The 18,118-nt window shown below is 29.1% G+C and overlaps 3 protein-coding genes across 3 annotated transcripts; 2 read left to right on the top strand and 1 right to left on the bottom strand.

Moving 5' to 3' along the window:
- The first annotated feature begins 715 nt into the window (after positions 1–715).
- Positions 716–2,225, top strand: LOC113858174 (serine/threonine-protein phosphatase 7 long form homolog). Its single transcript, XM_027490682.1, has 4 exons — positions 716–1,554; positions 1,643–1,727; positions 1,809–1,868; positions 1,992–2,225. Exons 1-4 carry the CDS (start codon positions 716–718, stop codon positions 2,223–2,225), a joined length of 1,218 nt encoding a protein of 405 aa, XP_027346483.1.
- A 1,867-nt stretch (positions 2,226–4,092) lies between these two features.
- LOC113858367 (CBS domain-containing protein CBSX1, chloroplastic-like) lies at positions 4,093–7,888 on the top strand. Its single transcript, XM_027490987.1, has 8 exons — positions 4,093–4,379; positions 4,604–4,691; positions 4,784–4,848; positions 5,237–5,285; positions 5,511–5,563; positions 6,913–7,028; positions 7,153–7,210; positions 7,304–7,888. Exons 1-8 carry the CDS (start codon positions 4,197–4,199, stop codon positions 7,364–7,366), a joined length of 675 nt encoding a protein of 224 aa, XP_027346788.1. The 5' UTR covers positions 4,093–4,196; the 3' UTR covers positions 7,367–7,888.
- Positions 7,889–12,265: 4,377 nt separating this feature from the next.
- Positions 12,266–12,673, bottom strand: LOC113858173 (ethylene-responsive transcription factor RAP2-10-like). Its single transcript, XM_027490681.1, has one exon. It carries the CDS (start codon positions 12,671–12,673, stop codon positions 12,266–12,268), a length of 408 nt encoding a protein of 135 aa, XP_027346482.1.
- Positions 12,674–18,118: the final 5,445 nt, after the last annotated feature.

Raw genomic sequence — 18,118 nt, 5'->3', positions numbered from 1 at the left:
TAATTATAAATTAGATTAATTTAAAAAAAATTAGAGTAAAATATAAGGAATTAAGTGAAAAAAGATGAATATATAAGCAATGTAAGTTAAATAAAATTGAAAATTTTATTTTAAAATATAAATGACTGAAAATAAAAGTATTAGATAAATATTAATTTAGACATTTGAATATTTTAAAAAGTTTGTAGTTATTTATATGATTTTAATGAATAATAAGAAATTGCAATTTTATGCATGTAAAAAAAATGAAAATAGAGAAAGAGAAAAATAGGAAACTAATTAAATTAAAATTTATAATTTTCTTTTTATTTATGTAGAAAACTATATTTAAAAGTAAAAATGATGATGATATTATTATTGTTATACAAATATTATTATGTTAAAATAACAAAATAATATAATTAGAAAAATATATAAATATAAATGATTTGAGAAATATAAAGGAATTAAATTAGATAAATATATAAGGAAGAATTATGTATAATGATATTTTGAAAATATAAATTTTGTTGTAAGCTATTATTTAAACATATGCTGTAAATGTACTAATTGTATGTAAATTTAGTAAAAGAGTTTTTTTTGTTACTATTTAGTTTGATAGAGTCTATTTGAAGGTACAAATTGTTTAATACTAAAATGAAATTATTTTTATTAAATTTGGTTGCTTATATTGTAAATTTGAAGTTAATAGTTTACTTGTTTATATAGATTTTAGATGGCATCATCTTCGTCTCGCAGTAGGGTGTTAAATCCCGGCCCCCAGGATGGTTCATTACTGCGCTATCAGTCTATTCATGTTTCAGAGCATATTTGGGATAGTCATGAACACCCAATATTGAGAGTGAGAAGAGGTCATTTCATACATGCTGGCATGGAAAGAGTACCAGTAGAGATTATTCTTCATTTGACAGTAGCAGGATTTGCTGGAGTAGCACAGTTGGCTAGTATTCCTATTGACCACGAATTGATTACAGCATTGGTAGAAAGATGGAGGCCAGAGATCCATACGTTTCATATGCCCCCTGGAGAGTGTGCTATTACTCTTCAAGACATTGCTTTTCAGATGGGTCTTCGTATTGATGGAAGACCAGTTATTGGCCCTACAGGAGGTGACAAAACACAAATTGTTGAAGATTTATTGGGAATTATACTACCTAGTTCTGCATTTATGGGGAGCAGCTTGAAACTTACTTGGTTGGATGAGCATTTTTCCCATGTTGGGTTGCACAACCAAAATCCCATTCAGCTAACTCGCTTTGCTAGAGCATATATTTTGAGACTTATTGGTGGGTTTATGTTAGCTGATCATTCTAGTAGCAGGGTCCCAGTTAGGTACCTTCCTTTACTTGAGGATTTAGAGATAATTGGGCAATATAGTTGGGGAAGTGCAGCGTTAGCCTTCCTATACATAGAGTTATGCATGTCCACGAATATTGATCGGTCTGGTATTGGAGGATTGACTCCACTTGTGATGCTGTGGGCATGGGATAGGTTCCCATTTCTATCTCCGGGTGATCCCCCTTACACACGGAATGATCTTCCTTATGGTGCACGGTATGCCTATAATATTAAAACTTTCATTCAGTATTTACACAACAGTATTTTATTACAAACAGTCATGCTGATATTTATGTTTTTATAGGTGGTTAGGATTTCAAAATTTTAGGAAGGGGAGAAAGGATCTAGCATACTTTAGGTTCAAATTTGATCATTTGAAATGTGATGAGGTATGCGTTATTTGTTTATGATATATATTATCATCAATTAATAATTATGAATAATTACATTAATATTTTTTACACTTGCAGTTTGTGTGGCAACCATATAGTATAGATTTGATGCATACTTTGCCTGCCATATGCACTGAGGTCATGCATATTTGGAGAGCAATTGTGCCACTTATTTGTTTCCAAATATGTGAATGGCACCAGCCCGATCGTACCATGCGTCAATTTGAGATGGTACAACATATTCCTCATGCTCCTTATTAGCCAAACCAGTTACATGACATTACTCTTAGAGGGAAGACTGGTGACAATTGGGAGTCAAAGTTTAGGGGCGTACTAGAGCATTGGGACAGGAGATTAGATTGGGTAGTGAGTAATGAACCGCAGATTGGTCTACTGAGTTCGAACTCTGAATACATGCGGTGGTACCATACTCATACTGGACGGTGGATGAGCAGAGATGCTACAGTGTTTGCATTACTTGATCAAAGACTCTGAATCTATTATCCATTACATTACCTCTCACATAATCATTGGTCTCAATTTTATAAACTGACCCTGGAGCATATAACTGCATGTATTCTAACCATCTCGGTAATGTTGCATAAGATTCATCACAATCACCAAATATTGTCACAATTGCTTTTTGCTTTGCTTTCCATGCTTTTTTGTATGAAACTGAATACCCAAATTGGCCACTTATTCTCTCTTGGATTAATGAAACGGGAACAGAAGGTTCTTCTTTGACCATACCTGTCAATAAAATTAAACAATATCTCTCAGCTAATGATCATATCAAAATCATTTTAAATAGACAAATAAATATAATCTCAATTGAATTTCACGTACCAATAATGTATGAACAAATAAAATTTGAATCTAACTTTTTGTGGTCTTGAGAAATCATAGTATTAACACAAGTATGCATACCACCCCATCTCGTAATTTTCCACTTATTTGAATTTTTGGGTAGCAATGCTCTTACTTTCCCAGGACACCACGAAATATGATTCACACACTTGACAAAATGAGTTGATGCTTTTGACTCAACCACAAAAAATGTTTGATGTTTCTTCATTGCATAATATTTTATCGCCATCTTTACCTCCTTTTTAGAGTCAAATAGTTATTCAACATATAATGCATCTCCTTGTACCCATGATTGTGACGAATACAACTCAGAAAAATCCAATTCTTGATCAGGATGTTCCCAAATAATAGCAGTGTAATGTGAACTTATGTTCCAAAAAGGTGTTATAGAATCTGTATTAAACTCAACAAATATTAGTTAAAAATATTTAACAATTATTGTATTATATAAAATTGTACCTGTAGATTGTCCTTGCATAATGTTATTTCTTTCAGTGTTTGGAACTATCATCATTGAATCGAAGCCATCTTCCAAATCAGTATCAGAAGAACTATCTAAAGAAATTTCTCCTTCATCTTCATAGTCATCATCGTACTCATCTTCTTCATCTGTAGATGCAGCAACAAATATTTATTAATAAATTATAATATTTTAAACATCATATAATTTAAATAAATATTATACATTACCTCCTCCAATTGCATACTCTTCTTCATTGTCACTAACATTAACAGTTGGGAGTGATAAATTTAAATATAACGAAGTTTCACCAACCGCAATATCCACATATAACTCAACTACATTTCTTTGATGTCGTATTTGACAAACACTTATCATACACTTATCACACAAACATTCTAACCTGAAGTTTCTTCCAGCGGAACAGCTTGAAAATGTCACAATTGCTTCCGATACACCCTCGTCTGCCTCTATATATATGCATTTCAATTAGATGGATAAAAGCCTGTCTTTTGTTTTGTCCAATGGAAATAGGAGTGAACGAGAAATGTGTCAGCGTCAACAAAACCGACACACAGCTAGTGTCGGCATTCTTTCAGCCGACACACAAGTGTCGCAAAAATATAACTGACACGCATATGTCGGAACATAACCAGCTGATTTACAATTTGTATCGGCATATTAGTTGCCGAAACTTAACAGTGTGTCGGCAACTTTTTATACGACACTTACAAATCATCCTAGACCAAGAATTTCTTGTCAAATAAACCCATTTGAAGAAATAGTTTGTCATTTAACCCCATGCAGGCAAAAAACCCGCCATCCATAAGTTCTTATACTACGGAGTCAACTAGGCCATATAAGGAGACTGGACTTATGGACCAAAAAGCTGGAAATTTCATTTATGGACCAAACACTCAGGAAATTGGATTTATACGATGGGCCCATTAAGTAGATGGGCTATACGGCCCAAAATCTGAACCGTTTTGACAGGTACGCACCGTGCAATTCACAATTGTTGCTACCTTGTAGTTGTAGAAAATATTGAATAGTGTGCCAGTGAACTCGGCGAGAGCTAGAAATCGCGGTGTCGTAGTAACAATTCAGAAACCAATCCCTCTCTCCTCTACCACCGAGTCATGCTGAGTCAATTGAAAATGGTCTCGGTTTTTCACTTGGAAGTTCCAACTCTTTCACTCCCTCGTCTTGCCGTCACCACCCTCTGCCTACCTTCCCTCTCCGCTAATTTCCGGTGTTTCCACCGCTCCGCTCGAGTTCCTAGGCTCGCCGCCGGCTACAACGTCGCCGGTAATTATGTTCCGGTATGCCGTTATGAAATTTTAATCATTAGGAATAACACGAGTGATTGATTTGTTTCCCTAATCCAAATAATCAATGTTTGGATGCTATGTCAAAATGAAAACACCTTCTTCACCGTTGCGTTACTTCAATCGCTTAACTAACTAACCTCAACGTGTTCGTCTTATGAAATAAAAATAAAAATAAATGTTCAATTTAGTGATCGCAATTTGAGCGTTATATGCAGCCAACGAGTGGAGTTTATACCGTCGGTGACTTTATGACAAGGAAAGAGGATTTGCATGTGGTGAAGCCTACTACACCTGTGAATGAAGGTACTATAAATGCTCACATTTGTGTCATCGTGTCATGATAATTTTTTTTATAATTAATTTAAAATTCTTACGTGCTATCAAATTTGAAACAGCTTTGGAAACTCTTGTTGAACAGAGAATTACTGGTTTTCCTGTGATAGATGATGACTGGAACTTAGTGAGTCATTCTTAACCATTCTCATGGATTATTGTCTTAATGGTTGCTTACCTAATTGTATGCCTTGAAACAGAACAGAAACTGCGGTTAGAGGCTAATACAACTATCTAATAATGAATCAGAAGTTTGTTTTATCAATATATCTGGGTATATTGCCTTGTATAAATGTTGACTATTGTGTTTAATTAACATAATTAAGAGCAATCATATCTTAGAAAGATAATATTTGAATCAATTCGGCAATATAGAAGCTATATATCCTTTTAAGGTTGAATCTGTTAATTTGTGTTTTCTTTTTCCTTTCTTCACTTATATGGCCAACTTGAAGTGATTTTTTCAGGATCAATTGTTATGGAAAAGATGCTGAATGTTCTTTAATAATATGCAGGTTAGTGTTGTTTCAGATTACGACTTGTTAGCATTGGACTCCATATCAGGTAAATTGATTCAGAGAAACAATATATACTTTCTCAATTGTTGAAAATTTAAATTTCACTTTATTCAGAATTTAACAGTTTTCAGACTTTGGAGAACATGCACTGCAAATAAACATATGAATCTGTACTCTATGCATATTTATTTTTTCATATAATGAGATCCGGTAGCTTAACTTTTGGTTTGGTCCCCTGTGGCTTGACTTAAATGTGCATCTTTGACTTCAGGTCCTGCTCGAAATGATAACAGTTTGTTTCCAGAAGTTGACAAGACTTGGAAAGTACGTTGAGAAACCTTTTCCTCTTTAATTCATATCCTATAGTGAATTTTGACGTAGGTCTCCACACTGGGGAAGCAAGGTTTATGTTGTTAGTACTTAAATTACTAAAGAAGTTGAATTTTCTGAGCAGATATTTTCTATTTGGTCTTACTGTTAATGATTAACTGTGCATTTTGTACCTGCATACAGAACAATTTCAAATACAAAACATTGCGATTGCCGATTCTATCCCACTTACTCCATCTATAATAAATGACTAATGTAGTGTTTGGCCTACCTTATTTTGGGCTCTTCTCCGTAAAAGGAGAAGCTAGGCCAAGCAAAATTTTAAGAATATGAGCTTCTGAAAAACAGCTTTTTGAATGAAAAGAGCTTTTAAAAGGCTAATTTTAGGAGATTTTGGCTTCTACTTTGCCTTTTCTTTATTTTAAATTCCAAGATCCAAAAACTATTACTCAAGAAATTTTAACTTAAGCATAACTTTTAAGCTTAAAAAACAAAATAATTAACAAACCACTTTAACTTTAAATTTAAAACTTATTTTTTATTTTAACTTTAAAGTACCTTTTAAACTCTTAAAAAGTCAAACCATTTGTTTTAAAATGCATACATTTGGAATGAGACTCCCTAAAAAGAGGATTAATTAAATTCTTTCATGGTAAAAGGGAGAAATGTTTGTGTGTTAAGGGACCAGAAGGCAATATGTCTGTGCAGCCTGCATGCATGTGTGTGACTTTCTGTTATACCTTAATCTCTTTCTGGGTTGTTCATGAAGGTTAGAATATACATTCATTTTCTTTCTCTTCTTCCCCTCCCATTTGTCTTTTATATTTTTTCTGTCAATCCCACTTTGGGGATGGGGTTTGCATTCTCAACTGAGCTGATTTCAGCTTGTTGGCAGTAATTAGTACTGGAGTCCTACAGGTTAAGGACCAAAATGATACACTTTGTGTTGAGTAGACCATTCAAACATTCTTTTCATTTCATATATCATTTTCAATTGTTTAGAATAGTTTGCCCAGTGAAGCTATACAAAATAGCATTATGAGAGCTTTGATCCCGGGGAGAAGGGTAGGGATTGGGGTAGGGGAATAGGGGTGTGGTTTTTGCATGTAACAGGGTTTGAACCCTGCTTCTTACATTCAATGTCCCTCTAGCTTGCCACTAAGCTATCAAGAGAGGGACAGATCTTTGTTCCCTTAAATGGGTCTACATGGATCAACTTAGACTGGTAAGGCCTGAAGTGGCTTCCAAATACCAAAAATCCCAAATTAAAAAAAGGAAAATAGTCTATTCAATGTGTCTTGTTTATTAAAGATGAATTTCGTTAATACTTTCAAGTCTTGCAGACTTTCAATGAGGTTCAGAAACTTTTGAGTAAGACCAACGGGAAGTTGGTCGGTGAATTAATGACCACTGCACCTATGGTTGTTCAGGAGACCTCCAATCTTGAAGATGCAGCCAGGTTCTTCTATATATTCTTTTTTATCTTCCCTTGAGTTGAACAAGTCATTGAACCTTTCTCTTTTCAACTTTGTGTTTTGAGCTACCACCTAACAAGATGAAATCTTTTGAATATTTGTCTTTAGGTTATTGCTGGAAACAAAATTTCGCCGACTACCAGTTGTAGATGCTGAGGGGAAGCTGGTACGAGACTTTTCCACTCTGTTATATTTTGTTACTTTTCCGTCTTCAATGTTTCTTCAGGTTTTTGAAGCCTGATTTGTGGATGATTTGAAGGTTGGGATTATCACAAGAGGAAATGTTGTAAGAGCCGCACTTCAAATTAAACGAGGAAGCTAAAGGAAAGAATGATAGGACTTAAGAGGACCATTTAAAATGATTATTTCTTGCAGAGTACAATGCCTATAGTTACAACCAATAAAAAATTCAAGATAATATTGAAACTAGGATTGAATAATGCACCAAATTATTTCCTAAAATTAAGAGAACAGGCCAATTTATTCTCCGAAATTATTTAACTTTGGTCATTTCAGTTCATAATTTTGTAATTTTAAGGACTAAAAGTTATCATCATTTAGCAATGTCAAGAACTAAAAATGATCGAAACTTGATGATTTTAGGGACTAAATTATATATATATATATTATTTTAGATACTAAATTTGATTAGTGCTAATTTCAAGAACTAATTTGGTGTATTATTACCTGTAGTACAAACTTTATTATTATTTTCATTGCATCTTGAACTTTTATTGGTTGTGATGATAAACTTTGTTTTCATAAACGAATTGTTCTTCAAAGATTTTTTATTAGATTTCATTCAGGGATTATTTAGTTTAAAGAGATTAAAATTATAATTGTCTTATGCATATGTATTGTTATAAGGGAAGTGTTATGGAGCGTCCCACCGCCTCATGGAAGTTCCGAATTTGTAAATTAATCGCTTTTTTATTTATAACAAGTATTTGTTATTATAAAAAGGAATTAAGGCCAAAGAGGCGGATGTGATAAATGGAAAAGAATGGGCGAGATCTTAAATTTGTTGTGGTTGTAAATGATAACTCCTGTCCGTGAGAAATGATAATTCTCTCTTGGATACTTGAAATGTGCAAATTCTGGACATACTGATGGCCCTTTTGGTTTAATGATGCTGTAAATTATGTGAATTTGTATGTTGACCCTTCTGTAGAAGCGGAAAATTTTAAGTAACACAATTTTTACACCATAAAATGTTTCATTATTTTGTGTTTTTTTAATTCTGAAAGACATCAAACACTACGTTGTACAACAGTTGCATGTCATATAGATAGATGTGTTGATGTCGAAGCTTATTCAGATCTCAATATCTACAGCTAGTAATCTGGGTCTACCAATATGTTTTCAGTTTCACATCATTTTTATACCACCTGTATAGTTGCTGTCGCAATATTTGATTTTTTTCGCAACTGCATCGCAATCATAATTATGGCTACATCTGTCTGTAATCTTTTCCAATATTGAAGATTTTAAGTTACCTTAAACTATAATCATAATATAAAAACTTGTTTGTAATGAAATTCACAAATGGACATAATTAGTGTGCTATTCTTTAGGTGCTTTTCATTTAACAAAATTTGAATTTTACTTTAATAAAATATTTATATTTAAATTTTAATATTATCATAGATTATCAGGATAAAACTTGAATTTTGACCGATAAAATTATTAATTGCATCTAAGAAACCACCCCCAAGTTTTATTCCTCATGCCTTGTTGATATGAACAGTTGGCAAATCAGCACGTGCTTCTATATTTCCTTTCTTTCGAATATGAGATAACGATAAAAGACATAGTCAACCGGGGACATTTCGTCGCGAAGGTTGTGGAATCAAAGTTGTTTTAGGTTGTAGATGAATTAATTGGAAAAAGATTTGAGACTGATGTAAAAAGGATTAGTTAAAAAACTGATTCTAAAACTGACTAGGACATTATAAAATATAATTAATGTTCAAACATATTATAAGGATATTTTTACGAGGTTTTTTAGTTGTAAATGAAATTACTTATAGAAGGTACTTGAGGTTCACATAGCCTAACGTCTAACGATGATCAGCAATTGTAACTTTTCTTTTTCAGTATCCACGTTATTCGGTGCACTCTCCGTTATTTGGTATCCACTTTATTTGGTATACTCTTACTATAAAAAAACAAAACTCTTGAAACGAGCGAACCTAATTAAGAATGTCTTCATCCCTCCTTAAATTTGTGATTTGTCTTTTACTTCTATACAGGTCCCGTCTCTGCATACGTCTTCAATTTTCTTACTCTCTATATTGGCTTACACAGTCACTGATGATTCTATATATCTTTCAGCAAGTAACGTAATTCTCATTTAAAATACAAGAAAAGAAATGAAAATGAAGAGGAGAAAAAAAAAAGATAGGTTAAGATATATTTTTTTGGTTTCTATATTTGCATTCAGTGGCTTGTTATAAGTTTTTAATGAGTCATGTTAAAAAAAAAAAATCACTCATGACCTTTTTCTTCTTTTACTTACCTAACTCACCAATCCAGTTCTAGATAGAGTGAACTAATTCGTGGATTCTTAATTTAAATTATTATTATCATAAACATTTGGTGGTTTCGATATTAGTTTATAGCTCAGTAGATATTAGCTATTAAATGATAATGAATAAATTTTGATGATATTTTAAAATTTTCTGAATATATATATATATATATATATATATATATAGTTTTTTCTTTTAATTTGATGAGTCAACTTGAAAGTCAAGTTGATGGATTGAGTTTGATTAACATTTTTTTAGCTCATCTCAAAAGGGTGCTAAGTTGAATTTAACTGTTATTATCTTAATTCGCTGTGAATTGCTTGAAATAGGTTAGCCTCTTTTAACAACTCTACTTCCAATATATTTTAACGCTTTTTTATATAAAAAATATCAGTTCATAATAATATACATAATAAATGGCTAAAAGTATTACCTACAAACAAGACCAAGTAACCACGCCTTTAAAATTTAAATGACTTTCTGCATTAAAAAATTGAGGATCACAACTGTAATAGTAAACAACATCAAACTTAGAATATCCATGCATACTTAATCATGGGTCATGACTAGTCATACACACACATTATCATACACGTGCATACATAAAATCTATTGAAGTTAATGACCCACATAATTCATGATAACCCCAATTGTTAACAAATATACAATGTTTTCAAACTCTTTTTAAGAAAAAGGTAATTTTACAATAATACCCTTGACATAGGCATAAACAAAGTTCTCATGCACATAAAATATACATATTTGGTTTAGTTACTTACATAGGCTCAGGCGAACACTTTATTCCTCTACTCTTTTTCTTTGCTTCTTAACATCTGTGACTGCTTGCTTTTCTTTTAACTCCTTCATCACCGTTTCTACCCTCCCATTTCAGGAACTTGTTTCAAATACTACCACTTCCTCCACAGAGTCACCCACAACATCTTGCTCTTGGAATAGGAGACATGCAACAAGGAAAAGCTAAGGGACCAAGGGAGTCATTTAGACTATAAGGTAAATTAGTAAAATCATTTTTTTAATGTTAGCTTAAGTGAGTGGTTCACGTGGATGTTTATGTAAACATTATATAGGCAACATTCATCACGTCAACAAAAAAAGTGACGCTATTATACACAAAAATAATGGAGCGACTAACATGTTAACAAGGAATAGCAATTGCGAATCAAAATTTTAAAATATAAAAGCTAAAATTGAAATCAAAGAAAAGTACAAAGACTAAAAAGTAAAAATAGTTTTTAATATAGTAAGATAAGTTATGTGATATGAAAAGACAGAAAAACTTGTAAAAAAGTATATGCATTTTTTTAATAAAAATAACATTACTTTTTTCCCTTTCTTTTTTTAAGTTTTAAGGTGGTGTTTAACTTTTCGCGAATCGATGGCACACTCTCGTCTAGCATTATGCAATTCCGCCAATCATGGACTATTTCTTGTCTACACCTTTAAAAGATTAATAGATCCTAGCAAACAAAATATGGAACACAGCTCATATTCAAACCAATAACCTCAGCTTCAACTTACCAGATCAAAATAATTTTACAACTTAATATTCTTGAACCAAACTCTTAAAACTACTATTTAGTTTAACCTACCTACCATCTTTTCTTAAAGTTTTTGTACACCAGATCCCGAAATAAATAAAATAGAAAATAACTATTTAAATGTAAATTCAAGCATCTAAAGACATATTTTTCCTACACTTTTTTTGTATTTTGCAAGTTGTATTTGTTGGATACAATTGTTGTCCAAGATTTGACTTCAATTGGACAAAAATCTGAGACGACAGAACCGATTAACCGACCCCATCCATCACCTATCCTTATCATCGAAACAGAGCAGTGACCACAGCATTTTCCCTCCCCAATGGTCCCTTCCCTTCACAACACAACACAACACAACTCATAAACCAGAAAAATACCTAACTCCAATTCATATAACTTTTTAGGAGTCATATATAAAATATATAAATACTTGAGTGGTTAACATGCCTCTCTCTCTCTCTTTTCTACCCAACTGCTAGGCACCTTACCCCATTCCACTTCACCGCTACACCCTTTCTTTTTCCAAATTATATAAAATATATATTTTTTCTTTTTCAAAATTCCCATTTTCACCGAAATTCTATCTCAAAAAAGTTGACAATTAAAATTAGAGTTTTTTCCTACCTAATAGTCATAAAAATCTAAATTTTGCAATATCAATTTCACACTAATTTTTTTTAATTGTTTTCTCTTAAAAGACATGTGAATAAGTTCAAAGAATACGTGTGTTTGTTTATACATGTGATCTCAACTCTTATTCAATTTGGGACTTTGAGTGATGAAGCAGAATTAATAAATAATATTTTTTTAAAAAAATACGAAAACAAATATAATTTTACATTATGTATAAGAAATTATATTTTTACATTTTTTAATAAAATACTTTTTAGATTCTGCAATTAATCTTCTAAAATTAAACAATTAAAAGCAACAGAGAAGAGAAGGCTGAAGTAATTTACATTTAAAAATTTCACAATGTCAAAATTTCTCTGTGAAATTAAATTAAAAAAGAAAAAAAAAGTGACAGAAAATAATAATAACACGAAAGGGCCTCATGTCATGATTAACAAACATGAAAAATCATCCCCCCTTGCACCATTTAACCTCCACGGCGCACGTTAGCAGCCACCCTTAATCCGAATTAGCAGGTTCAGGTAGCTTATTAAGGTCGACCCGTTCGGCAAAATCTACGGCGGCATCGTGGTGGTGCTGGCGGTGGAGGGCGTCGACTCTGGCACCGACCTCGGTGGCTTTCTTCCTGATGGAAGCAGCAGACATGTCGGAAGCAGCGGCTTCTCCGGCGAGAAGTTCGGGGAAGTTAAGGCGAGCGGAGGGTCCCCGGAGATAGAAAACGGCGGTGTCGTAAGCACGCGCAGCGGCAACAGGAGTGGAATAAGAACCGAGCCATATACGAGAACGCTTGTTGGGTTCTCGAATCTCAGCGACCCACTTGCCCCACTTTCTCATCCTTATTCCTTTGTACCTTGTTTCTTCACCCTCTTTTCCTCTCTTCCTTGTGCTTCCTCCTTCTCCTTCCATCTCTGCAAATACCCAAATAATTCAAACTTTTTCTCTCTCTATGTGTGTGAAGTTTTTAGTTTTGGAATCGAAATCGAAGAGCGAGGCAGTGAATATTCGTAAAATTATAAAATAAAATAATCAAGTGTTTAAGAAAGAGAGGGTATTGGGGTATTTGCAGATCAGAGAGTCAGAGACAGGGAGTGAGGTTGTCGTCTGCTTAAACCATCCACGTCTAATGCTGTTCTGTTTTATACTATTTCTTAAAAATTTAATTGCTTCCATCAACCTATTTTCCAATTCATAGTTCAAACATAAAATGAATTCACCGACAAGATAACATAAATACTTCCCTCTTATTTATTTATTATAAGATTAGTAATTTTCTTTTTAGATCTAGCTTTTTATTTTATTTTATTTTTCTTTAATTGTTTATCATTCATAAACGTTTTAGTCTTTCAAAATTAAATTCTCATACCTTACCATATGTGTAATTCAGGATCCTCATATTTAAATTATTTACATTTAATTTTATAACTTATTAATTATTTATTTAAATTTATATTTTTAATCATTAATAAAAATACCATCAATTTATATAAATTTATCAATAAAATATATAGGATATTTAAATATAAATATAAAAAACATTTTATATTATATATTGTATGTTTTTATTTAAATAAATGATGTGTCAAGCTTTTATTATTTTTTCATAATTATTAAATAAATGTTTTAGATAAAATACTTACTTTAAATAATTAAAAAATTATGAAAATCCAACTTAAATTATTAAAATTAAAAAGGTGAGGCACATAATTTGAGTAAACGAGAGTGTTAATGGTAATTAAATCTTTTACATGAAAATAGCGATGTAATATTGTTTATTTACTTTTAAAATAAAGATATTAACAGCTCATACCTTTAAAATAATTTACCAAATTAAAATTATAACTTATTATTATAGTACATGTAAAAATATATAGATAAATCCCTTTATAATATATATATATATATATATATATGATATTTTTATGAGTTAATGAATATTTACAATTTACATTCAAATTTAAAATTTAATTAAAATATATTGTCAGTATAAAAAAAATTAAATCATAATTTATCATACAAAAATTATAATAATTAATTTAAATATTATATTTATTGTGAAATATTTTAATTGATTAATAATAATATAAAAATATTTATATTAATATTGTATTAAAAAAAAAGTCTTCAATTGATACTTTAAAAATATAAAGATATTAAGTTAGAGACTTAAAAATATTAGACACTAATTTAGTCTCTTAATGTTTAAATGAATGTTGATTTAGTCTTTTAATATTTATCTAGACACCATTTAATCTTTAATTTGAATAATTAGGTAGAAAACAATAAGGTAACTCGTATATAAGGAAAAAATATTTTTTTCAAAATGAAAACAGTCAATTTAATGGTATAAGCAACTAAAATTTGAGAAAGAAAATGAATTTTCGATATAAAAGATTAAAATTAATTAACTTAAAAGAAGGGTGTTGAAGATTAAATGTCTCATGTAATGACTTTTTCAGATAGTCATGAAAGTTGCTGATTAATCATATTTGATTTAGATTTATATTATCAATGAAATATTACAAGAACAAATTTACTTTTGAATAATGACTGACTGACTTCATTTGTGCTTTTTATACTAAAAATGCTTATTGAAGATTTTTGTGTATTTATTTGTTATCTAAGTGCTTGTTGTAATATTTTTATGATTTTATTTAAATATTTCGAAAATAAATAATTCAAAATAATGTGTTATGATTGGATATCAAATTAAGGAAAATATTAAAATAAATTATTAGAGCTCTTAAGTTAAAATTGCTGAGGTTTTTAATTTACAATTGTCATAAACATAAGTTCAATTTTTTCGTCAAATTTAATTACCGCAAATACATAAGTTGCTTTATTGTTATTTCTTTTTATTGACGAATTTAATTCTCACAAAATCTATTTTTTATCGTTTAAATATTTTTAGCAACTTATAACATTAATCGCATAAAATTGATATTAAATATTTTTTGACAATTTATCTGTGAGGAATTCAAGATTGGCTAGTAAATCCACAAGTGAAAGTTAAAATCCTCATAATGTACTTCGTGACACTAAATGCTTTTTATATCGAAGTGAGTATATGAGTTGTTGAATCCGAATTGAAATTCTGAAAAAAGTAAATTTTGTTTAGCTAATATTTTATGTATTATATGGGTATATTTTAATTTAAGTAAAATAAAAGTATAATTGTAAGATGAATTTACATAATTAATTTGAATAAATAAGTAGAAAACAATAAGGTAACTCAGATATAAGGTAAAAAAAATTTAATGAAAACAATCAATTTAATCATATAAATTTGAGAAAGAAAAGTAATTTTTGATATAAAAGATTAAAACTAATTAACTTAAAAGAATTTACATTTAAAAAAAACTAATATAAAAATTGAAAATAATAGTTTGAGAATTTGAAAAACTAAATATAAATATTAAATAATGATAAAATTTTGTACATAGAAATTATCTTCACATTAAAAAAGAATTACGTTTGACTTTAAATTTATAATATAAGGATATATTTTATCATTTGATGAAGACATTATTATTATTATTATTATGATACACTATTGTGTAGCAATAAAGACGATAAATCGAATACTATTAATATATGCGAACATGTTAGTTGGTGTCGTTTTGCGAGTTAGTGATAAGGAATTCAAAGGCTATAAGCCTACTAATTAATTTCTTGTTTGTTCTTCGTTATTTCTTAGTTCCTCATAATAATAATTTCGTAGTTTTCCAACTTCATTTATTTCCTCTCAGTGAAAAGAGCAAAAGGAGTAGGTTGGAGATCGGTGGATAGAAACCGTTGTGAATTGGCACATGCAATAAATTTGAATTTGAAGTTCAATTATGTTCACTAATTTTATTTTATTTTTATGTTATCAAGCGCTAATATTTCATAATTTAAAGAGTAAAATACATTATCTTTTCTTTAAAAATATTTAAATTATATTATTCATTTTATTTTAAAAATATATTCTCTTTTTCTAAGAAAATTAATATATGTTATATTTTAATCTACTTTAATATTAACAGGTGAGTTAGCATCAGTGAATAATTATATTAAAATTTCTTTTGTTTTAACTTTTAAGGTTGTTTACAACTTTTTTAAAATTTAAATACATGTATTTTTATAGAAGATGAGTTGAATAAAAATATATATAATAAAATTTTCTCTAAATATTTAATTTTTTTTAAATTTAAAATCAAGTTCACGTCAATTAATTCACACATTTACTTCAATTAATTCACGCACCTTACACTTAATTTTCAATATCATATTATCAATTTTTAAATATTATTAATTAAAATAAAATTGTTAACCCTAAAAGAGTCAAACTATTTACTTTCAAAAATTACTCAGAAATTTCATTTCATCATTTTAAATCTAAACAAATCGTCGTAAAAAATTGAAAATTATTTGTTGGTAATGGTCAAAGTTATAAAAGAAATAATTTTCAGAAATTTATTTACATTATATTACATATTATTCGCTCAACAAAGGATAGTATAATTTTAAAAACAAAGGAGAGTGTAATTTTTTTATTAGTATAATTGAAAACATTAAATTTGTATTATGTAAAAAATATAATGAATATTTTTTTCATATAAAAAGTTTAAACTCTTAATTGTTTTAGTCAACTCAAACATTAATATTAACAAAAATAAATTGTTTATGTACACTAACTATATTGTTAGCCTCCATTAATAATCCATTTTGGGTAATAGAGATAATCAAAATAGACTTTTCTTCATCCAAGAAAGCCTTCTTCATTCACGTGACGAGGAATAGAACCCCGCATGGTATGCATAAAAGGAACACTATTTGTTAAGCGTGAGTTCGTGACTGGCTTTTTTTTATTATTATTATTATTATTATTATTATCCATTAAATATGAATAATGATATTGCTAACAATTTTTTAAATACATTGATCAAGAAGTAATTTACCCAATACTTTTAAGTGGTTAAAAGATAATAATTTTTTATCTAATACATAATTTTCTATAACTTCTTACTTTTGTATTTGAGATATTAGTTAGCGTTTTTTTTAATTGTATATTATATTTTTATTAATTTTTTATTTATTAAATTTAAAAAATATTTAATATTTTTATATTTTAAATTTATTAAATATAATTATTTTTATTTAATATAATATTTTCATTAAGTGATAAGAAAATTAATAAGAATATATCATAAAAGGATAATAAAATTTAAAAATAAAAGTATTTACTTTTTTTATCATAAAATTAACATAAAATTATAATGAATAAATAAAAGAATAAAGATAACAAATTAGTGAGTAAGAGAGAATCTCACATTTATTTCACACATTTTTCATACAATAAGTTTAAATTTACTACTCAAGAGTCACGTATCTTTAAAAAGTGAATTAAATAAATATTTAAAATCTTTTAAACTTTAAAGAATTAGGAAAGATAGAAAGATAAACATCCACTCATAATAATTTCTAACATTGTCCCTTGGATGTCTATTATTTATAATATGCTTCATAAAAATCTTACTTAGAAAAACCCATGAGAGAAAAATCTAGTAAAAAAAAATGTACATTATCTTTTAATACGCTGTTAGATATTGTTTCATTAAAAAATTTGTCAAAAAAATCTAATAAAAAAGAAAATCATAACTAAGAAAAAAAAAGAGTTTTTATTTCATGTGAACAATCATTTCTAATATGACAGATTTTAATTTTGTGAACTATTTGTTCAAAAATTTTACTTAAGAGTTATTTTGTGAAAATATATCTTAGATTATTAGGTGAACAGAATTGTTAAACATTTACACTGTTATTCTTTTAAAGATAATAGGTAAATTTTTTTTAAAAGAAATATGACTTATTCTATTTCTTTTAATGTATTATTCTTTTAATTAAGTAATACACACAACATTATCTTCATATATAATTGTTGGAATCATTTTTTCTTAAGATAAACTACAATTTTTCTAGATATGTTGAATCACATATCTTAACTAGATGCATTCTCAACATGGCTAATGTATAATACTAAATTTCTACATGATTCATTATAACTATTTTAGTTTGTTTTATAGATTAATATGAAATGATTGTACCACCACATATAAACAAATAACTCATTTGTAATCTATCATCTTATGGACCAGACAAATAATCTGCATTGTATAACCAATTAAGTCAGACTTACATTCATTTGAGAAAAATAAACACATATTCATTGTAACTTTAAGGTAGCAAAATATATGTTTAATTTCATTCTAATGTTTTCTTATAGGTGAAGAAATACATCTTGCTAACAAATTAACAACAAATGATATATCAAGTCTTGTACGATAAATAAGATACATTAGTTGTTATATTTAC

Source organism: Abrus precatorius, unplaced genomic scaffold, assembly GCF_003935025.1.
Source record: "Abrus precatorius isolate BTA unplaced genomic scaffold, Abrus_2018 Scaffold2, whole genome shotgun sequence".
NCBI lineage: Eukaryota > Viridiplantae > Streptophyta > Magnoliopsida > Fabales > Fabaceae > Abrus > Abrus precatorius.
This window is presented reverse-complemented; position numbering and strand designations above follow the sequence as displayed.

What these genes read in the sequence shown, in the direction of transcription:
- LOC113858174 (XM_027490682.1), top strand. Translation starts at nt 716, where the DNA reads ATGGCATCATCTTCGTCTCGCAGTAGGGTGTTAAATCCCGGCCCCCAG. An exon ending in ATCATTTGAAATGTGATGAG is followed by an intron (nt 1,728 to 1,808) that starts GTATGCGTTATT and finishes TTACACTTGCAG; the next exon opens with TTTGTGTGGCAACCATATAG. An exon ending in TGCCTGCCATATGCACTGAG is followed by an intron (nt 1,869 to 1,991) that starts GTCATGCATATT and finishes GCTCCTTATTAG; the next exon opens with CCAAACCAGTTACATGACAT.
- LOC113858367 (XM_027490987.1), top strand. Translation starts at nt 4,197, where the DNA reads ATGCTGAGTCAATTGAAAATGGTCTCGGTTTTTCACTTGGAAGTTCCA. An exon ending in TCGCCGGTAATTATGTTCCG is followed by an intron (nt 4,380 to 4,603) that starts GTATGCCGTTAT and finishes CGTTATATGCAG; the next exon opens with CCAACGAGTGGAGTTTATAC. An exon ending in TAGATGCTGAGGGGAAGCTG is followed by an intron (nt 7,211 to 7,303) that starts GTACGAGACTTT and finishes GATGATTTGAAG; the next exon opens with GTTGGGATTATCACAAGAGG.
- LOC113858173 (XM_027490681.1), bottom strand. Translation starts at nt 12,673, where the DNA reads ATGGAAGGAGAAGGAGGAAGCACAAGGAAGAGAGGAAAAGAGGGTGAA.